At 34.8% G+C, this 23,517-nt stretch overlaps 1 protein-coding gene across 4 annotated transcripts in view; it reads right to left on the reverse strand.

The window, feature by feature from the left end:
* The window catches only part of LOC105218772 (microtubule-associated protein futsch), a 218,429-nt gene that overhangs the window by 21,469 nt on the left and 173,443 nt on the right, over positions 1–23,517 (reverse strand). For all 4 annotated transcript variants that reach the window (XM_054231027.1, XM_054231028.1, XM_054231029.1 and 1 more), the window contains exons 4-6: positions 2,921–3,093; positions 233–455; positions 8–166 (exon numbers count right to left, since the gene is read on the reverse strand). In XM_054231027.1, coding sequence (XP_054087002.1) covers positions 8–166; positions 233–455; positions 2,921–3,093 — 555 coding nt within the window. The remainder of the gene's footprint in view (positions 1–7; positions 167–232; positions 456–2,920; positions 3,094–23,517) is intronic.

Consider the following 23,517-nt stretch of genomic DNA (forward strand, 5'->3'; position numbering starts at 1 on the left):
CACTTACCCAACATATTAAAACCATTGATGCCGAAGAGAGCAGCATCGCCCTGTCCACCCGGGAAGACATACAGTGTTGGATGCGTAAAGCGTATATTACCCACAACATCCGAGGTCTCAAGCAGTTCGCGCAGTGATGTGGGCACAAGCATTGGTGCAAGATAGTCTGCAGTTGACGAGAGTATATTCAAGAATTATAAGTTGTATAGGTATACTTTAGTGTCGGGCTTACCAATAAAGGCATTGATGCCCTCACTGCTGGTGTCCAAAACATCAACGGGATTAATGCGTATTTTACAGAGGCGTGCAAAACTTTTGTGTGGCAAGCTGTGCCAGTGACCGGCATCGGCGCAATGGATATTCATTGTAATCGTGTCGGCGTAGGCACGTATGACACGCTGTACATCGTGTTCCTGAAACGCCTCCGAGAAGTCGGAGACGGAGAAGGTTCCATCCTGTTGGGAAAATAATTGAATATGTGCATATGTATAATGAAATCCAGTCTAACTAAATAAAGGCCATTCTTTAACAGATCGACATCTAGAAGGTCGGTATCGAAAGAGAAGGTTTGTGTGAGCATGTATGTAAAAGTGTGCCGTAGATCTTGGGCCTTGATATATAATGAGCTTACGATTCCGTGAATCTCAAGCTAGTAGTAGTCTTCAGCACGAAAAGTCCCCATATGAAACCAAATAACTGTGGTCAGTATTATTTAAAATTGGTTAAGTGCACTACACTCTGCCGAGCGTATTGTATGAAAGACTAAAGCCCACCGTAAAATCAAGAATTGACCAGATATTCACAATGCGCCAAATCATGGAGAAGACCCGTGAAAAGATGATCGACACACACCATCACAAGCTGCTTTCGACAGCACGAAAAGGAGCTGCCTTTATGCCGCGATGTCTAAATTTGGTATCCCCGCAAAACTAATACGGCTGTGTAAACTGACGTTGAGCAACACCAAAAGCTCCGTCAGGATCGGGAAGGACCTCTCCGAGCCGTTCGATACCAGACGAGGTTTCAGACAAGGTGACTCACTATCGTGCGACTTCTTTAACTTGATGCTGGAAAAAATTATAAGAGCTGCAGAGCTAAATAGAGAAGGTACAATCTTCTAAAAGAGTGTGCAGCTACTGGCGTACGCCGATGATATCGATATCATTGGAAACAACACCCGCGCCGTTAGTTCTGCTTTTTCCAGACTGGATAAGGAAGCGAAGCGTATGAGTCTGGTGGTGAACGAGGATAAGACGAAATATCTCCTGTCATCAAACAAACAGTCAGCGCATTCGCGTCTTGGCTTCCACGTCACTGTTGACAGTCATAATTTGGAAGTTGTAGATAATTTCGTCTACCTGGGAACCAGCATTAACAGCAATAACAATGTCAGCCTGGAAATCCAACGCAGAATCACTCTTGCCAACAGGTGCTACTATGGACTAAGTAGGCAATTGAAAAGTAAAGTCCTCTCACGACGAACAAAAACCAAACTCTACAAGTCCCTACTACTTTACGGTGCAGAAGCGTGGACGATGTTAACATCCGATGAGACGGCACTAGGAGTTTTCGAGAGAAAGGTTTTGCGGAAGATTTATGGTCCCTTAAATATTGGCAACGGCGAATACCGCAGACGATGGAACGATGAGCTGTACGAGTTATACGACGCCATTGACATAGTTCAACGATAAAAAGACAGCGGCTACGCTGGCTAGGTCATGTTGTTCGAATGGATGAAAGTGCTCCAGCTCTGAAAGTATTCGATGCAGTACCCACTGGTGGAAGCCGAGGAAGAGGGAGACCTCCACTCGGTTGAAGGACCAGGTGGAGAGGGACCTGGCTTCGCTTGGTATAACCAATTGGCGCCAAACTGCCAGAAGGAGGGATACGTGGCGCGCTGTTTTGGACTCGGCTATAACCGCGTAAGCGGTGTCTACGCCAGTCAAGAAGAAGAAGAAGAAGTGCAGTACCTGGTCTTCAATTATGGAATTAATAAGGTTTAATGTAGCTTTAGGTTCGTTCCTTTAGATTTTCCTATCCGCATGGAGGATGGGATAATTTGTTGAAGTTCACGTAAGTGAGGAAAGTTTTTGATTGTCATTCACTTGGAAGTGGCCAGAAACGATTCTTCTCCACATGTTTCAAGCAGTTCACGACCGGTTTTAGACTTAGTATGCTCGGGGTAGCCAACGAACAGTCGTTTGGAGGTGAGCTAAAGTGAGAAGGCGAACCCGCTTCTGCGGTTGTGTGTAGGGTTTGGAACCCACCACATAAAAACGAAGTACCAACGAAAAATCGACGAAAGCCTCGGATGAGAAACCCGCCTTTTGATGACAACCCATGCATACGTTTTAAGAATAATGATTTAAGGGCATGCACTAGGAATGTCCGGACCCTTAATTGGGAAAGTACCTCAGCCCAGACGGTTGATGTCCTCATACGACTAAAGGCTGACATCACCGCCATCCAAAAAGTGCGATGGACGGGACAAGGACGGAAGAAGGTGGTTCTGCTCTGAAAGCAGATGCAGTACCCGCCGGAGGAAGCTGAGGAAGTGGAAGGCTTGGAGGGACCAGGTGGAGAGTGACCTGGTTACACTTGAGATCTCCAACTGGCGCCGAACTGCGAAGGAAAGAGAGAAGTGGCGCGCTATCATCGATTCGGCTACAACCGGCTAAACGGTTTCAACGCCAATCACATACATACATATCCGCCTACTATGGAAACTCAAAGTAAAACATACCGACTGAGGCTCTTTCTTATTTTTGAATCCAACATTCCTTATAACTGTTCTTTATGTAAATACCTTATTTTATTTTTGACTACATTTAATATTTCTATTCTAACAGGATTCCTTTATACCCCCAACCACATTTCAATTGCATTTGCCATATATATCCCTCCCGCAATGCCCACTCACCTGTAAGATCCAGGAACCATTGCCAGAGAACGTATAGCCAGCGTGTATAATGTGACGATGTCTTGTGAAACTACTCAGTAGATTACGCATACATTGTATGAGTGTATTGTACTGAGGGTGTATAAGCACTTCAGTGACTAGATTCTCACTAGCATACTGAATGAGTCGTTCGCCTGTAATTATAAAAACAAACGACAACAGAACAATTAATTATAAATGCTGTTGAAGGTAATTTAAGCTTTTTATATAACATATCTTATCATAACTGTGTTTGCTTTTCTGCTATTTTTATACACTCATTAATGTCTACCTAATAAATATTATATTTCGACAGCTCAGGTGAGTGATTTATTATTTAGTTGGTGCGTAAGTAAGTTTGGAAAGTAATTTGAGACACTCGCGGGCGGAGGAGTGGTGTGAATAAATGAAAGAAATATGAAATGAAGAAATAAGCGCCCAGTAGCACACCTAAACTAGCAGGAGAAGAGCGATTATTTATGATATCGTCGCAGCCAGCATAATCTGATGATTTCATCAATTAAAAACTATGAGGACCGAATGATTTAAAGCCAAAAATAACTGAGTTATAATGCCGCTCAATCGTTTATAGATCTATCTCTTGATATCAGACTTTATTAAGAGTGGGATTTGAACCACAAACTCAATAATTGAGTGCCACCACAGGGTGAATTCAATACGACAATCACTGGTTGTTTATAGCAAATAAAAATTGTGTAATATTGAGGTTAAAATATTTGGTATATTCGGCATTTTACTTAATATTTATTTTGCTGTAGCATACATGTGGAATTTGAGAATTTTGTTGATTTTTTAAAGTTGCATATTTTGAGTTTTTTGAATTTTTTTGGAAAATTTTTCTAAAAAACATTTTTTTAGTTTTTAATGGGCTCAAAATCTTCGCTTCTTTTTTACAAATTTGTACTTTTAATGAAGTATACGTTTAGGCGTTAGTCAACAATTTCAAAGGTCCGCTTTGAGTGATAAATACAAATATGTATTATTTGTGAAGTATACATTTAGGAGTCAGTGCTATATTTAGCTGTTAAATAACTAAGTTTTTACTAAAAATTAACAATTTCCTCAGCTCTTCATCGATAACTCAATAAATTAGGGCTACCAAAGGTCCGCTTTGAGTGATAAATACAAATATGTATTTTTGTGAAGTATACCTTAAGGATTCAGTGCTGCTGAATAATAAATTTTTTATTAAAAACTAACAATTTCAATATTTATTTTCAACTCAATGTTAAGTGAAAATTTTATAATTTTACTATTTTTTGCATACTCTTAGGCGCAAGTTAATTCCTAATTTTAAAAAGTGCGTATTGGCGGTTATGTAAATAAAAGCCGCTTTTAGGCATATTAGTGGGATTAAGTGACTTTATTAAATATTTTCTGCACAGAAAGACTTTTATAGAGACTACAACAAATTATATTAAAGCATAAGCATGTGCTTACACAGCGCTAAATTTTAAATTGACAATTTTGTGGCGCTAATAAAACATTTACGCGTAGATTTCGTGCAACAACACGCACTTGAGTTGCTCTAAAGCGTCTATGTGTGTGGGTGCGTCTGTTGTGGCATTTGGTCACGGACGAAATCCGTTTCAATGTCATTGCTTGGAGGTCGCCATCAGGTGCTGATGTAATTAAAATATTTAATGAGATTGTCATTTCTTTCGCTTTTGCATGATTTATGCGACACGCAGCTGCAGCGCTAGCAATGCATGCTGTAAAATTTCGCTGGGATTTAAATAAAAAATTAGAGTTGACAAATTAGTTGAGTTATTGAAGGTCAGCGCGCGTTGTGCTTGAGGATTTGCTGTCCAATTGTAATTTGAAATGCAGAGGATTTTCTTAGCAGCTGCGGTTTGGTGCGCAAGCTTGCGGTTTTCTCATCCTTTGAGCTAAAAAGGGCAGTACGCTTGGGTGACTTAGTTGATTATGGAATCCCTGCCGCTTAGAAACACCCTTGCAACAATATAAATAAAAAATATGCACAGATTTCGAGCTCAAGCTGTTTACTGTGGCAAATCTAGAAATAATACTATTGACATTCTAACGTCATATTCGAGTACGAGTTAATTAGTAGGTCTTTCTTAGTTCATATTAAAAAAAATCGATGTCCTCATTAATTTTAGATTTGAAAAAGATTCACACAACATCAAGTATCTCATATCAAGTACTCAATTACAAGCTAATGTAAATATACAACACAATTTATTCTGTGGTATTTGGGGTTTGAATTAATACTCTGTGTCCATCAAACATTAAACCAAACGCTTAACAAATTCTTTGAAGAGCTAAAATATTCAATAATGTGGGATTTTTATTCTTAAATTGATTATAGTGATATACTAATAATTTTTAGGTACTGTGACATACTTTTAGGCGCAATGTATCTAGCTTTACAATTATGATATACATATATAAAAGTTTATATAAATTACCTAAAATATATTACAGGAAGAAAAATAGCAAATCGGTTCAGGCTGCTTAACCCCAGTGAAATTAACAAAAAAAAAACTTGAATCGATCTGTTGTCTACTTTTAAGCTAATTTCATTTTTGATTTTTTAGAAATAATATAATGATAAAGAGGTACGAATTTATTACAAAAGCTGAGGAAACAACGAAAGTACATTAAATTTAAATTTCTGTTGCATACTTTTAGGCTGAATTTATTTTTAGAATTAAAAACACATATAAGTTCAACTAAAGCAAATATGTTTATGTTATTTGCTTTAGAAACCGAAAAAAAAAAACGTTTTTTTAGCAATTTTTTTTTAAAGGGAATGAAATGATTGTGGTAAACGGAATTTTAAGACGATAGTGTACTATATTTAAGGCTTAAAAAACAATATTTATTATTAAAAAATATTGAAATTTTATTGTATTTTTCTGGAGCGCCTGCACTTGTAAATCGGTGCCGGTGATGGAGGTCGTGCGATGCATCTGAAACAGTCGAACCAATTTTTTTTTTAATTTTCATAAGTTTATTTTCTTTATGAACTAAAAAAATACCGAAGAAGTTATAAAATGCCAAATTTTTTCGAAGTTTGGAAAAAATTTAACTTTTTTAAGAAAAAAAAATTGAATTAAAGTTGCAAAACAAGTAGTTTAAATAATACTTTTGTCCAACTTTTTTAGTTCAAATAGAAGATAATTTAATACTGACGCTAGATTACTTTGGTTTTTTCGATCGGACAACACTTGTGAAAATGAAAACTCGAGAAACGCGCTTTAAAGTCTGCCTGAGCATTCGCACCTGCTCGACCCTCGGCCACTAAAACTGCTCTAGCTTCGAAAGTATGTCGAATTGGCCTCTGGAATTTTAAAGACATATTCTTGGAAAACCATCCAAGAGAGATTTAAAACAAAACAAAAAAATCGATTTTTTGAAGCCTGTAAAGCATACTACTGCCTTAAAAGAGGCAAAGAAAAAATATGAAGAAACTGCTGCTTGAGAATAAAAAAATAAATATTAAAATTTTTTTTGACTACTTTTAAGCTGTTTGTATTTTAAAATTTTTAAGACAAATTAGTCTGCTTAGGAATAATTCTCTATATTTCTTGAGAGGTACAATTCGGAGAAAGAGCTGGTTTTTATTGAAGAGGCCGATTATACAAGCATTTTTATCAGATATGAAACAACAAGTACCACATACATATATGATAGTATTTAAATGTAAACAAAATATATTTGAGCATTATTTTTCATTCAAGCTGTTCAAGGTGAGCTGATAGTGTCACGGCAACATAAGAAACACTCGACACTCGAGTACATATATTTTGTATATTTATTATATAGGCATTTATATATTTTCATATACATATACACTTCCTCTATACATATTTCATCTGTAGATTGTTGATTTTGTTGAAAGGGGACGCATTTGCGCGCTTCAAATGCAAGCGCCTGTATGAAACGCCCAAAAGTGTGCTATGAAAATAAAGTTTCCGCCACACACATCAACATACAAAAATACACCGGCACATACATATACATACACAAATAAATAAATGCAGATTACAAGGTCGGCTACACCCACAATTTGAGTTATTTTCACAGTTTTATTCTACCACGTACTAACACACACGTGTATATATGCATACATGCATATATGCAAATTGGTAATGGTTTTTATAGCAGCTTCATTTTTTATTTGTGCCCCACTGGCCAGCGTTGTCGACTGGTACTAAGCACTTAGGTGATATTATTTTACAGCATGCAATATTTTTTCGGACGGTCACACGCCATGATTGTACTTTCTTCCAGTTGAGTGCGCCGGACATGTGTGTGCATGTGAGCAGAAAAAATCTACAACTCGTATGTGGGTGTAATAGTACTAGATGTGACCGTTATTTATGCGAGGTTGCGTACATATGCAAATAAATATAGTTTTTCAACAATAAATTCTGTGGCGATGCAATCGTGATGATTGGTGGTGAAAATGCCTTGAAGTTTTCACTAATCGATGATAAAAAGTGAGGGTTGCCAACTGTTTAACTGAACTTAAGCATACTTTACTTATAATTGCTTGTCCCCTCTAATGCCAGGCATTGCATAAATCTTATAAATAATTGCAAAAAATATAATTTTAAGACAGTGTTGCCACCTATTGTAAAAATTAAAATATAATTATTATTATTATTTACTATTTACTTCATAACTAAAGCAACGAAAATATTTTATGGTGATTTTGAATTTTGAAAATATTTTTTTTCGCGTTGTTATCTGTTGTTCCTGGTACTTAAAATTTGCTGCCTAAGTAAATACATACATATGTATATTTAAATATATATTCTACGTGAGTAAAATATATAGTGTATTGTGTAAGTAAATGGATTGAGATTGCTGGAAACAATGTCTTTTTTTACAGGCTTGCCATTTAATCAATATATTTTTAATAAATGGAGCTGCCACCTGTTGTGAAAAGAGATTTATCATAATCTCAGTAATTTGTGTAAAGTATTATTAAATCACTAAATAATTGTATTTGGAATCACTTTTTTTAATTTTATTATTTTAATAGTGTTGCCAATTGTCGTATTATTTTGTTTATAAAATTAATAGAAATCAGTCTTAGTGCAATAAATCATTATCAAAGTAAATATGTTTTAATTAATTTTGTGTAGGATTACCAATTTTTTCTTTAAAAAATAATTCAAATATTTGCTTAGACGTGTTTAAAAAAACTAATGTCGTCAAAAACTAATGTATATGGCAAAATATTTGAGTTCAATTAAAGTTTTTTTTTTAATTATGAAAATTTGAATATTTTTTGTGTTATTAAATAGTGTAATATATTCCTAATATTATTCAAAATTTTCAAATCAAACCGAGTAATATTCTAAGAGATATACCCTTTGAATGTTCCGCCTACTAGGCCATGTCAGTACGAATGTAAAACTTTAAACACATTTTTCCCAAAACTTAATTTTTCAAGTCGGTGGACACGATAATTCGAAAAGTTATGAAGCTATGAACGAAGAATTTTTATTCGTTCGATTCGATCGAAATTTTAACGTCGGAATCATTTAAACTGTATCGAAAATAAAATTTACGTTTACATTGAACTCACTTACCGACTCGAAAAAATACATTCCGCGACTGATAGATGTCGCTAATTACGAAATCATTGAATCCGCAAAATCGAAAATTTTGGTCGAAATCTATGCGTTGGTGAATGAGTTGCGGAAAGACACAAGAGACAAAAGCAAACTAACAAAAATATATTAAAGATTTAAAAGCGATATAAAGTTGCCCCCTCAAAATAGCGAAATCATTTTCTCAAAGGGCCTCAGGCGAATTAAATATTTTTTGGAAGAAGTTTCACAATAGTTACAGGTCAGTTTTAATTTGTGTTTTTTTGAACAAAGCAACAAAGCAAGTATTTGTCGATAAAGGTCGATGAAACAGTTTTACGATCTCAATTTGTGGTAAGGCAGTTTATGGTAAAGCAGTTAATCGACGGATTCAATAATTGCATGAACATTTTCGATCGAAAATCTTTATTGTATCGAAATCGAATTCGCTGCGAATTCAATGATCATTCAATGAAATATTTTTGATTTATTGTTTTAAGATCAATCGTACCGCAAATCCTTTTTTTTGACAAGTCATGGGAGATGAGGTGTCAACGGCTGATTTTTCGGAATTTTTAAATAAAAATTTCACAAAATTGTGTATCTTTGATACGCTGAATTCTTTAAATGAAATTGTATATATGTAAATACTAGCAGACCCGGCCACACATTATTGTGGCTAAGGTATACATAACATTAGTAAATCTTTCAATGCAGAGAAAAAATTCGTACGCATAAAGACAAAAACGTTATAGCCGATTAATTTTAAAATGATTGATAGACATTATTGTAGATCTGTGTTAAGCGTAAATCATCATAATTTGTACAATTTTTTTAATCGTATATTGAAGAAAGTAACAAATGACCAAATTTCATAGTTGGCTTTATCTTGGCTTTAGTGACGAAGTTCGATGTTGATTTATGTTACGCAATATGATGACAACTCACACTACTTTTAATTGCAAGTGAGTCCAACAATTTAAAATAGTCTGTGGGATAATTGAATACGTCATCCTGGTTTGTAGCTGTGTCAACTCTCCTTTAACGATTAAGATTAAGATCAAAGAGATCCTTGTTTTTTTACCACCAATATAGGTCATTCAATCAGCCATTTATGTTTATTATATTATGGTTTCATGTCAGGAAAAACACGACGAATAAGCTCCTCTTTCGAGGCCATGAAGTGACAGAAACCCGTTAAAAATGTTATTAATCCATCGAGGTGTCAACTGCGTCGCTACTATTTTCAACTATTTCTACAATCGCAGTATGATATTGTTGGAAAAACACTCGTATGTTATTTGTTAATTGGCGATTCTTTATGTGTCGCCACAAATTAGATAATTTTAGGAATGTGATTAGTTCGCAGCAACAGTTGATCCAGGATTAGTCTGGCGAAAATCACCTGCCAACAGAATCATGGCTTCACCAAAAATATTTTTGTTGTCGCGTAAATCTTTTAAAGTCCCGTGCAGTACCTCCAGCGACTTGAATATCTTCTTTATAGCTCTTTTTTTTGGCGATTTTGCAGACTGGTGTTTCGTTGATTTGCAATTTAGAAGGAATTTCATGGCCGAATTGCCGTTTGTCTGCCTACTAACCGATTCCAAGTTGCCCCTATTCCCATTATAACTGGGCGTTGAAAATGAGTGAAATCGGTTCAGGAATTACCTCAATCCTCATGTACTATATATGCTGATTTTCGTTATTCTATTGGACTTTATTTCAAATTGTGTGTAATAAAATTACATCAATAAATTGCGAGAGTATAAAATGTTCGGTTGCCTTTCCCCACTTGTTACAAATTGATTTTTACTATTGACACAGCCTTATACAATTGAACAATGATACAAATATTTTAACAAAGCAACAATGACAACTTTCAAAATATTATTTTTTGTTTTTTTTTTTATAATTTTGTTGTCAATTCAAAAAAAATCATCTTCTTGTTATCTTCCTCACAATTTTTCGATATATACTTACTTTCTAATCCTTCCCTGGCCTTCCATAAATATTTCAAAACTAAAATTAGCCAGATCGGTTTGGCCCTTCTTGACTTTTTTCGAGACTAACGACACAAATTGTTTGTATGGGTGATTAGAAAATTGTGGATTTAAGACTTTTTCAGGCAATTTTTCTAATTTTTCTCTCCGTAAGAACCATCCCGGTACCTCTAAACACATTCTAAACAAAAAATTTGCGAAATCGGTTCAGCGGTTCTCGAGTTATGTGCGTAGCAACACATTTTGCGATTCATTTTTATATTATAGATTAAAAAAAATTGTGAAAATGCCCTTGTTTTTAGCCTCTGAAACCCACCTAACCCCTTAAATGAAATGTTAAAATATTTGCATTTGATATATTTTGAAATATTTCGTAATATACATATGTATATAGAAAATAAAAAGTATTCGGAAAAAAATATTTATAAACAATCTATAATAGAGTTGCCACTTTTTTAAGTAATATTTGAAATCGTATTTATAGTACATAGTTTATAGCGTGTATACTTAAATTTTTTTATTTGTAAGACACTACTCTTTTGATCGAATATGGTTGCCTACTTCGATCGAAATAATAAAATACAGCAAGAAATTTTATTCAGAATTCATTCATACCAACTAATTTTGAAAACTTATGTATAATTCAATATGCTATAAAATAAACCATAATTTTAATAATTTTTTTTTTATTTAATTTAGTAAGGTGATCATTTTTGGCATAGGGTTACCAACTAATTTATAAATATTAAACAATTTTATCAAACATACGATTTTTTTGATAATAAAAATCATGAAAATGTAATTTGATAAATTTTTCCATTTTTCGCATCGGGTTGAAAACTAATTAAATTAATTAAATAAATAAATAGAATAGTAATTTGAGAGCTGTTATTAAAAAATTAGTTAGCGAAATTAAATTTATTTCCACTTTGAAATACATTTGTATTTTATTTTAAATAACAGTTTCGTACAGAGTTACCATTGTATTTTGAATCAATAAAAGTTTTATAAGTGAAAAAATTAAATGAGAAATGAGACACAATTCAATATTGGCCAATCGTACACCTTTCAACTAAAAAAAAGTATGAACAATGTTGTTTGTTGTTTTTTAATTTTGACAGTAGGATTTTCTAATAGCCCTTCATTAGCTCTACATTTAGTGTTAAGGTTGATTTTGGAACGGTTTTCATTTTCAAGATAATTGCAAAAAACCAAGGCATTCGCACGGGACAAAAAATGGAAGTCGTTTTTGGGAACAACGATTCAAACAGCGATTTCAGCGAATTGTGAGGCAATATTCAAATGTTTTTGATTGTAGAGCGTTGTGAATGGATGCCTTTAAAATTGGTATGAATTCCATCCAAAAATAATATATAGTTTTTTTTAATCAAATATTTACCACATTCGCACGGGACATTTTTTCCATCATAATATTTATGTTGATTTTGTTGTTATAATACGGCATTATTTAACAACAAGTCTAATAAAATGGCTTAAAAAAATAGTAATCATGTTTATTTATTTATTTTAACTAATATCCAACGAGAAACACAACAAAAATTCTATAGTATGAAATGAAAATAGTAGTATGAATGTGAAATACAGTTTTTTTTTTCAGAAAATGCTGTCTTCGGGTATAAAAATTTTTGGATTTCGCTATCTGCCAGACTTTCCTTTTGATAACTGCTCCCACTCCATTGCTCCTTGCAAAAAAATTCTATTCTAATGAAGAGTAATTAAATTATTTTATAAAATCAACCAGGCTTGATAATATAAATTTGATTTTAAACTGAGGGCAGTTACCTTAAAAAAAAAATAAATATTTTAGAAAAGCAATTAAAGGATTTCTTAATTTTAGTTAAGAGATTTATCAAGAAAATAATATGTCATGCGTTAACTTGTCACTTTTAAAAGCAAACGATTTTCCCTTACAACCTTGTTAAAATGAGCACTCTTATTTTGATTTGGAAGCCTATAATTTTCGCCAAAATCTATTTGAATAGCTATTTTAACCTTTTTTTTAATTTTGAACAAGGTTTTTTTTATTTTAATTGTATACAAGTTTACTGTTTATACCCTAAATTTGATTTCTGCTATTTCCGATGCAGTGGTAGCAGGGGTTACTTTTTGATGTCATTAAAATATAGGATAATAAGAGAGCAAAAACTTACAGTTATTTGCAATCAAATGCTTTCTTATGCATTTTATTTTGCTCTTTGTACCCTTTTAAAGGTTTTACACAAAGCAAAAAATTATACATGATATGTTTCTTTAACAATTTTGACGAAAAAACAAATGCAGTAGAAAAATCGAAATGAGAAAAGTAGCTCCTATGCGACTTGGCTTTCGTCTCTTTTCTCGTAATTGGTTATGAATCAATTTAAAATTAATTTAATATACATAAATTTAAATATTTTCCTATGGAAAACTTGTAATTCTAATAATGTTTAATATTTTGTCTGTGGTGGACCTTCTGGCGGAAATGCCCATAAATAAAAACAGGAAATAACATCAGTAATTATGAAAGCTTTAATACAAAATATTCTGCTTAGGTTAGGCTATAATTTAAAGATACTTGACCATATATTCTAGAATAACTCTTCTTCTTATGAAATTGTAAATTTTTGATTACAGGTGAGATGTATAAAGACTTGAACTCGATTTGTATTCACATAGTTTTTTCTTTTCTACATTCTAAGATTTCCATACAAAGAATATCTCTAGTTATAACAGTATAACATATGTCACAAAGTAGTAATCTGTTGCTTTTAACAGCACTTTGCGCACAAAATTTTAACAAGCTCACTTTATTTTAACAAAATAGCTTTAAAATCTTACCAAATTTAACCACAATTCATGCTATTTTACTCACATATGAAAATACATACACATATATAGTATATAGCTGGTAGCACTTCCATTAACATGTTTTTGCGGTAGTGCGGTTGTTGTTTCGCACACCGTTAGACAGGTATGCATAGCATTTTGGTAGGTGGTTGGTGAGTAAGTGCAAATCCCTGTGGTACGGAAAATGACATAATTTGACATGGATATCAATGACAATAGGTTTTACAGCTATACACAAACGCTTTGAAGCGCATAGCACAGATATCTGTATATAACGGTGTATATGTGTAATACACAATTCCGAATAACAACATGCCTGCGGCATTAATGCGATGCTACTGCTCTGCTACACACTGCTCACAAAACCAAAATCGGATTCCATTTCATTTGTATTGGTGTATACAACACTCAAACACATGAACGCATACATGCATATGAATATGTATTTTATATATATATATGAAAGTGCTCTTGAGTGTGTGCGCCAGTTTAGTATAGGAATTAGATATTCTAACCTATACACACGAGCCACACTAGTTGATGCGCTTTTATCCCCCATCAATTGCGTGCAATTTGCACTGCTTCTTCGCCCTAACCTATGCCCCAGCGCCTAAGGGTATGCTACCATGGCAAATAATTTGATTTTCACATGCTAACTATTCACATAGTCACCTTCATGCGTATGAAATATCTACTCGCCTACACTGAAATCACCAATTTGTATGTTGATTTCCTGTATTGGTATATAGTTCAGCTCCTCCTTTCCCTCAGCTTATATATCATGCAAAGTTCAGTTGTTTATTGTTGTGTGCGTGTGCGTAATCCCTGACTTAATCTCACTTGAAAATTGGTTAATTTTCAGCTATTGTTGTATGCAACTATGTCGGCTATACTATGTTCAGTAGTTGTGCCAATTGGTATCAAATACTCGTGGCTTGTGTTCGGGTATTGACTGAGTGACTTGGTTTGCCGGTAGTACTAGGACTACTACTAGCGGTACTATTCCTTATATAATGATATAACTTTCCATTTCATTCTTTAATCCCCTCTCTCTATAGCTTTCGAAATATCTAAGCCTGAGCAAAGTCTATTTTTTGTTCAATACTGTCTCTCTCTATGCATCAAGTACTTTCTAATGACTTCCATATTCCTCATTATACTTCACTCAGAATCTGCATTAGATTTCAGTTTTTAGGTAATCTCTTTAAAATGCTTTTGTTAAAACCTCTGTGAGTTTCCTCCAATTGAATCCAGGATGATTTGTTTCATAAAATAAACGGTACGAAGTCGGAAAATTAGGTTAGGTTGTTTGGTTATTCCTCAGAGGGAAAGACACTTATATTATGATATGATCTTGAGATTCGACCAAGCCCCTGAACTTACTACAAATCTGCAGATAATTTTCAATTATATATCGCGCGGTTATTCAAAAAAGTGAGATCCAATTAATCTTTGTATTGATCCCGCAAAGGTGGGACATTCCAGAATAAAGTGATTAGATGATTCCATCTTCGCCTCTTCGTCCGCTTTTTGGATTTAGAATATTTTTAACCTAACAGCGTTGATCCCGATCGGACAATAGCCAGTTAGAAGCCTTACGACGAAGCTTTGCTTTAGGTCGAAAAGCTTCGTAGAGATCTAGCGATTCACCTTAGGCCATGGATCAAGAAGGATGACTTACTGAGCGACCAGAAGTCGGAAGGACACATGAGGGATAGAAGAGATGGAACAGTAAATAGATCGGCTTTGAAGAGAAACGGCAATACTATGGAGATGAAAGAAACTTCGGGAAAATTAATAGATAATGGATACATGTAGAATAATATCATTAAATATATAGGACTTCAGAAAAAGAGATAGATGAGTAATGGTACGAATTTATTTACGGATGGATGCCGACTAAAATGTGGTTTGATGGGTCTACTGGTGGATATACTAAATAAGAGTAATAGATTAGGTAATTGGTATTGATGATGGGATTAGAGGATGTTGGTGTGTCGAATGAAAGTGCCGGTGGGGTTAAGATTAGTAGAACCGGCATTTGAATGGCGTGGAGATCATTAACTGGCTAGATGGACGGATGATAAAACGTTGAAATTTCACCGGAGCGACGAAAATTACGGAGCGGAAAACGGGATGAATGATGGTATGAACGAACGTAATATTAGTAGAATCGAAGTAACTGGCAAATATAGCAATGAGTGACTGAAGGACGTTAAATTTTATCTACGAGTAGCTGAGGCACTGCTGGTACGACCAAATAAGAAACAAAAAATGGACGAACTGACAGGAGAACTGTTAGTGATTCACTTAAGAGATGGATGAGAATAGTAATGGAAACTTGAATACTTAAATGGAAGGACGAATAAGCAGATAAGATAAATACAGCGGTTTCGGTCCGGCATTAATGTGTGGATGGACTAACGAAGTCAATTGAAATATATAATATACACTACCATTAGGTAAACTGTTAAAACGCAAAGCGCACGCTTTCACCACTCCACAAAATTCCATTACACTTATCGCAAGCGCAGTTAAGAGAGCAGTTTCCCATAAAATCACTTAAGGCCAAATTAATATTGCATAGAAATTTAATAACAGCAGGATGCATAAACTTTACGAAAATTTGAAGAGCATAACAATGGCCAGCGGCAAAGACGAGCTAAAAGCGGGCATGACCCTTAACTGTAGTAAAAACTTTAACCATGCGATAATAAATGACTTGGCCACACAAGTGGCCGGCTCAACTGCACTCCAACCGAGTTAACAATCAGCGCTTCCTACGGACATTTCACTGCATGAAAGTCGAGTTGAGTTGGTAACACTTGAATTGTTGGAAAATGAAATTTTAAAAAGCCATTGAAATTGAAAAGCACTCACATACAGCGACCGAACACTCGACAGACAGTGCAGAGAAAAGCTGAAGTGTGTTAAACAAAAGTTCCACGCACAAGAAAGGAAGTGAGTGGGAGTGGAGGTGAGAGTAGTGTTAGTGCTTGGAAGTGCTGGAAGCGCGCCCAGGAGACACAAAACTTTGACTGTTGCATGCCAACAGTTACTTAAATGGCAACACTGGTCAAGACAGCGCATACTTAAGCGCTCGAAAAGTGCGATATATATGTATGTGTGTGTACATCAGTTAGTGCCCGTATTTAATGTTTAACTATCTTAAAGTGTTCCAAGTATACACATTAAAATTTAAAGTATGGGATTTTGGTGCGAGGAAGACTGCAGCTTAGCGAGCGCAAGTTTGCCAAATAACAACAAAATACTGCTAAATTAACAACAAACACATACCTAAAGCCGCAACTCCTTCAAACCCTTTAAATAGCTACAAGTATACATATATTATTACCGTTAAGTACCGCCACGCGTCGCTAAAACGCTCGTCAATGTAAGTGTTTATTAAATTTTTGCTTTTCGCACATAAATACTTTATGTAAGTATACTTTGTTGTCGTTTTTAATTGTGTGTTTGTGCGGTGGCGTGGTATTTCGTTTACACAGCCTACTTTTAGGCGTTTACACGCGCTGTTATGCTTACTGCTTTGTGTGGTGTGTTAATAATGCCCAGCCCGTTATACACTTAATTAATGATTGTGATGACCCATTATATAAGCCAAGGTGATCTAATAAAGTGCGGCAGTTATTTATAACACTCGAAGCATACTTTTAGGCGTATTATATAATTTTAGATACTTTAAGAATAGCTGTTTAAAGTTGGTAAGTCGTTTGTAATGATTTTGTGTGTGGTAATATTTTGTATAACTTAAGAGAGCTTTAAACATATAGTTGACTGCATTTTAAGCTGCTTTAGTGATTTTTAGAGGAGAGAGCAAGTTTGAAGAAACTTATAAACTCATCGAGTGTTTGGAGTACAAAATATTTAGCTTTTTATACAAAATTGTATCTAAAATAAGTATTTTGAACTCAAAAATATTGAATGAATTGTGATTTTTTTGTTGGGAGAGCAAGTCAGAGACATATAATGTTCCTCCACCTTATCCACATACTTTTTTAGTAATTATTGGTTTGAATATTTGAATAAGAGTATCCAGAATTGTGTAATAAGGATCTCACACGAATAATATAATTTTTTCATCTGTAATTAAAAGAGAGGGAGAGAAACGGAGAGTGTAGAATTATAAGATACAGAGAGAGAGATAGTTAAGACGACAGAGAGAGATAACATAGTTTCATACTCTCGCAACATGTTGCATGGTCGATGTCAACATCCGATGAGACGACACTAGGAGTTTTCGAGAGAATAAATGTTTGCAAGATTCTCTAAACATTGGCAACGGCGAATACCGCAAACGATCGAACGATGAGCTGTACGAGTTATACGACGACATTGACATAGTTCGGTGAATAAAAAGACAGCGGCTAGTCTGGCTAGGTCATATTGTCCAAATCGACGAAAACACTCCAGAACAAGTAAGGAAGAGCTAAGTTCGGGTGTAACCGAACATTTTATACTCTCGCAATTTATTTATTTAATTTTATTAATATAACAAACAATTTGACCCACATATTCGGCATTTTGTGAGCTGCTAAAAGTGAGTTTTTCGTTTTTTGCGATAAATTTTGCATTAAATTTTGTTTACGGAATCAATTTTCTGCTGCGGATACGTTGAGGATGGTGCAGAAATCCTTTGGTGATGATGCTATGTCTAAAAAAATGTTTACTAGTGGTATATTGAGTTCCAAGCCGGCCGTGAACGTGTCGAAGACGAAGAGCGTCCAGGGCGACCGTCAACCTCAACCCACGAAGCTCACGTTCAACAAATCAAAGATTTGGTGTTGAAAAACCGTCGATTAACAATTAGAGATCTTGCTGATGAAGTTGGCATATCGAAAGGCTCAGCCAATGCCATTTTGAAGGATGTTTTGGGCCTCAAGCGCGTCAAATCTTTACTGATACCGAAAACTCATTCGTAATTTGTGATCATTTCGTCAAAAACTCAACCCATATCGTTCCGCAACCACCGTATTCACCTGACCTGGCGCCGTGCGACTTCTGGCTGTTCACCAAGCTCAAAAGACCGCTCCGTTTTTATACGATAGAGGAGATTTCAGCCGCAGCGAAGACGGAACTGAAGGCAGCTCACAAAACGACACGTATCTCAAACTCTAATGAATATTTTGACATGAAATTTGACATAAATGTGACTGACAGTACTACCAACCTAAAAAAAAATAATTCTCCAAATCCTTCGGCGCGCGCAGTTTAAATTCAAATGTCATCTTATTTTTTGGGCACAGTAGTATATGGTATAAAGTCCATTGAATGTAGCAAACCCTAATATTAGGTATATGGGTGTTAGACGAAGTTATGACCCGATTTCACGTATTTTAGGCACGGAGACATATTAATAAAAGAAAGATATTCCCTCCGAATTTCTTCAAAATATCCGAGAGATTTACCTATATTTTCGGTAAAAAAAAGAATTAGAAGCCCTGAGATCCTCATGTTCGGTACATGGGGCCTTGAAAATTTATGGTCCGATTTTGACGATTTTTATAAGGGCGATACCACACTATAAATGTAGTATTTGTGCAAAGCTCTATTCAGATATCTTCACCAGTGCTTACTTTATATATTGTAAAGTAAACGGTTCAGATCGACTTCAAAGTTCAGGAATATGGGAAGTAGGCGTGGTTATGAACCGTTTTGATCTAATTTCACAGCATATAATTGGGATGCAAGGGAAATATTACAAACCGAATTTCATAGAAATTGGTCGAGTAGTTTCGGAGATATGATTTTTGACCCATAAGTGAGCGGAACCACGCCCATTTAAAACTGTGTATGCAATTTTGAATGCAGCTATTCTTCTTTATAATGAAAGGCTTCTGTTGGTTTTCCTTACTGAATTAAAGCATTTTTAGTAGTTTTCAACGTAACCTTTGTATGGGAGGTGGGCGTGGTTATAATCCGATTTTCTGCATTTTTGGACTATATAAGGAAATGCCTGAAAAAAAATGACTCCTGAAAGTTTCGTTACTATAGGTTTAGTAGTTTACAAGATATGTACAAAAAACTTAGTAGGGGGGGTGTCATGCCCACTTTCCCAAAAAAATTACATCCAAATATGCCCCTTCCTAGAACAATTGTTTGTACTAAATTTTTAGTTCATAGCCTAATTTATGGCTTAGTCTCTTTATGTGTTTTCTGTTATCGCCATTTTGTGGGCGTGGCCCAAGGAACGCGTGTTCCAAGTTTCATTAAGAAATCTCAATTTTTACTCAAGTTACAGCTTGCACGGACGGACAAACAGACATCCGGATTTGAAATTTACTCTTCACACTGATTATTTTGATATACCCTATATCTATAAATATATATGTATAAAAATGTTTTAAATCCGTATAAAGTTTTTTCGATAACACAATTGAATTAAAACCCCTTCTTCTTAGAACATACTCTTTTCAAATAAGTGTCTAACCCTTTAATAACCTTACCTCCTTTCAAGATATTAATTACATTTAAGCAAGCGTAAATCAAAGTTCACTAATCTCTGCCAACATTGATTAAAATTACGCCAGTAGCATTTTTCTGCGTGTGCGAAAAGTGTCTCTCGAGGGATGAGCGCCATTTTTATTTAAATAACATAAAAACACTAATGAGTGGACACTAAAAAGGGCGTTCAATGAGCTTGTTGATTAGTGCGCAGTAATATGAGAGTCATTAGCGGTCATTAGAGGAAAACTAAAAAAAAAAAATAGTTATATTTAGTAGAGAAAAAATTGAAATGAATTACTGCAAGGAGGGAAAACAGAAAGAGTATATAAACGGATGAGAGTAATAAAAATTAATGTGTATTAAAGTAATCTGTGACTGCGTAACTGTTGACCTCCGCTGGAGTTACCTGACCAAAATCAGGTATAGATATAAAATTACGATGGTGTCTCCTTCTCTGGTGCTATACTATGATGTGTTGTCTCTATGGAAATTATGAAATATCTCTCTACTACTGTCACTAAACTCAAGAAGGAATAAATATAACGACGAGAAAATAAATAGTTCAGTAATTGCCGTTACTCTAGTTGATTCGTTGAAATAAAACGGCTTTTGAATTAATAGTTTTTTATGGGTGAGGTTATGAGATTTCGATATAGATTCGCTTCGCTGAGAAATAACTATTTCCTTGCTGAGAATTTGCTCAATTTAGTCAAAAATCTGTCGATTAGGGAAAGATTAAAACATTCTCTACAATTTGCTCTAATTTACTCACAAACCAACAGATTTGAAAGAGATGAAAAAACTCTCTGAAAATTCGCTGTCATTCACTCAAATACCGAGAATTTTAGGAAGAAAAAATTGTATATTTAAAGTACAGTAGAAAAAATCGATCGAACCTTATGCTGCTTGTAATTTTGTATTCAATAAATCATACGCGGAGGGTCCCGTAATAATTAAGTTATACATAGTTAATAGGTCTATAAACGGGTGCAGATTATGATTCAAAGCTGACTGTTCATTACTACAAATTAAAATGAGAAAATTACTGTAAACTATAAATAAACACAAAGAAAACTATGCATAATGAAAATGAACAAGAGGTCAGTCGGGCTTAATTATACCCACTGTGTAAATGGGTAATCAAAGCCAACGCCACAGCCGTTGCGTTATTTGTAATTACATAAATAATTGGAATATTACGGATAATCATAATTACTTACGAGTCGTTAGTAAGCAAGTAAGCCGTGGAAAGGAAATGAACTTTGATAACATAATTCGAAAGAGTAGAGTACACAGTGAATATGCAAATGAGTGGGAGGACAAGTGTGGCGAAGAGTAAAGTAAACTATTGCTGTGTAGTAATGGTGAACGCTGAAAGGCTTAATTTGTATATTTATATATTTCCATGTGGACTTTGAGGTATTTTGCTGTCAGCGCGCGATAATAAATTGAAATACCAAAGGGATATGGGAAAAATTAATCAGCAGTGATGCCTGCTATTAACTGCAATTTGTTTTTTATTTATCACTCAATTAAAAAGGGTTGATTGAAGTTAAACTGCTAAACACTGTTTTGCTAATTGAGGCTTAGAGAGTGCTGATTAAGGTTCAATGCGGTTCAATGTGCTTTTTGTGATGAATTATATAGACTTTAGTACAGTAAAAACTGTGTTATTTCAAATTGTGAATTTTCAAGATTATAATGAAATGGTATGGAGAGCTTTTGCTTGCTTTAAAAGCTTTTGGTATTTCAAAGAATTGCTTGAAGTGTTCTTAATTATTCATTATTTAGCTTTAGAACGTTCTTAACTCCTAACTGCTTTAAATATGTAATATTATGCCGTAACGAATACTCTTAAAAAAGCTTTTTGTATTTGAAAGAGCTTAAATTTATTGTTGGCAGCTAAAGTTGCTGTTCTATAATATATGCAAAGTTCTCAAATAGTGTCAATATATGCTCAGCTAGTAATTAAATTCTTTCTCTCTTTCCTGTAAAGCTTTACGCCTCAAGCTTTAACATGATAATACCTTGATAAGATTCGAACTAAGATATCTGTTTATTGGTAAATTAAACTATACGTTTCCAAAAATAAATCTATCATTCTAACTAATCTTATAGGCCTAAGCCGAATCCGTAAGAAAGTTTGTTAAACAGGCTGCTCTAGTTCTCTCTTTTGAGGATGTTAAGGTGTTTAAAGAACTTTTCGGGCGCTTCGTTTCAAATACATTTTAGCGCAATATTGGAAAAGCTTTCTATTGGACCTCGCAATTATGAGAGCAGCTTTTTTTCTTGAATTACTGTAGAGTAAAGAAACCAAAAATGAGAATTGAAAGTAAAGTCCTCTCTCGACGAACCAAAATCAAGCTCTACAAGTCGCTTATCATTCCCGTCCTGATTTATGGTGCAGAAGCTTGGACGATGTCAACATCCGATAAGACGACACTAGGAGTTTTCGAGAGAAAGGTTTTGCGGAAGATTTATGGTCTTCAGAATATTGGCAACGGCGAATACCGCAGACGATGGAACGATGAGCTGTACGAGTTATACGACGACATTGACATAGTTCAGCGAATAAAAAGACAGTGGCTACGTTGGCTAGGTCATGTTGTTCGAATGGACGAAAACACTCCAGCTTTGAAAGCGTTCGATGCAGTACCCGCCGGAGGAAGCCGAGGAAGGGGAAAGCCTCCACTCCGCTTGAGGGACCAGGTGGAGAGCGACCTGGTTACACTGGCCCCGAAATTCGAGGGAAAGAGAGGAGTGGCGCGCTATCATCGATTCGGCTATAACCGGCTAAACGGTTTCCACGACAATCACATACATACAAAGAAACCAAAAAATTGTGTGTAGGATCTCAAATTGCTTCTCAGAAGTGGAGCTAGATTCGATATTGCGGTAAGCAGAAAGCTTTTAGACTTTCAACTATAAAACGGACTACTAAGAAATGTGCTCTAGGTTATAGTAAGCTTTCAAAAGTCACAAAGTATTTTAAATTTTTGGGGCACATAGTTCTGGTAAAGATGTTTAGTGTTCTTTTGTGATATGTTAGGTGCATTGACGAAACATTAAAAGGTGTAACCCAGTAATGATGAGCTGAGCTTTTCCTGTTGTTCTTTCTAATTAGACTCTTAATGGGGTTGCAGTCAAAGAGGGGAACTAAAAATAAGATATCATGACTTTTTCAATGTAAAATCAACTGTTAATTGAAGGAAAGCTCAAAGTCATTTCAATGCACAAGCTAAACAACTGAACTGGAAAAAGTGAAAACCAGCTCATAAATCCTCAAGTTAAATGTGCAAAACTTATCAACAAAACAGTGTGTTTTTGTCTTGCAATAATTGCTACAAAGCTAATCTCAATAACGGGAAAGTAAAGAAAAAATTGGCAAAGCAGAAATAAGACTCTCTTCTTCTCTACTAACCTACAATTGTGCACTGACTATGACATGTTAGCAATTAAACTACATGACTCTTGATTAAAAATATATGAAAGCCAAAAATGTCTCCGTACGGCATTTGCTTGTGTATTTTTGAGTACTAACTGTATAGTATTTGAGTGCCTACTTGCCTTTGATGTTAGTAAAAGTAAGTGGCAATATGCAGGCGGTTCAGCAGGCGGCAGCATTTGCCAGCTAATACTCGCTACCAGTTGCAGCTTTGCGCTTAATTAGCCA

This window comes from Zeugodacus cucurbitae, chromosome 5 (genome assembly GCF_028554725.1).
Source record: "Zeugodacus cucurbitae isolate PBARC_wt_2022May chromosome 5, idZeuCucr1.2, whole genome shotgun sequence".
In the NCBI taxonomy this organism is placed as follows: domain Eukaryota; kingdom Metazoa; phylum Arthropoda; class Insecta; order Diptera; family Tephritidae; genus Zeugodacus; species Zeugodacus cucurbitae.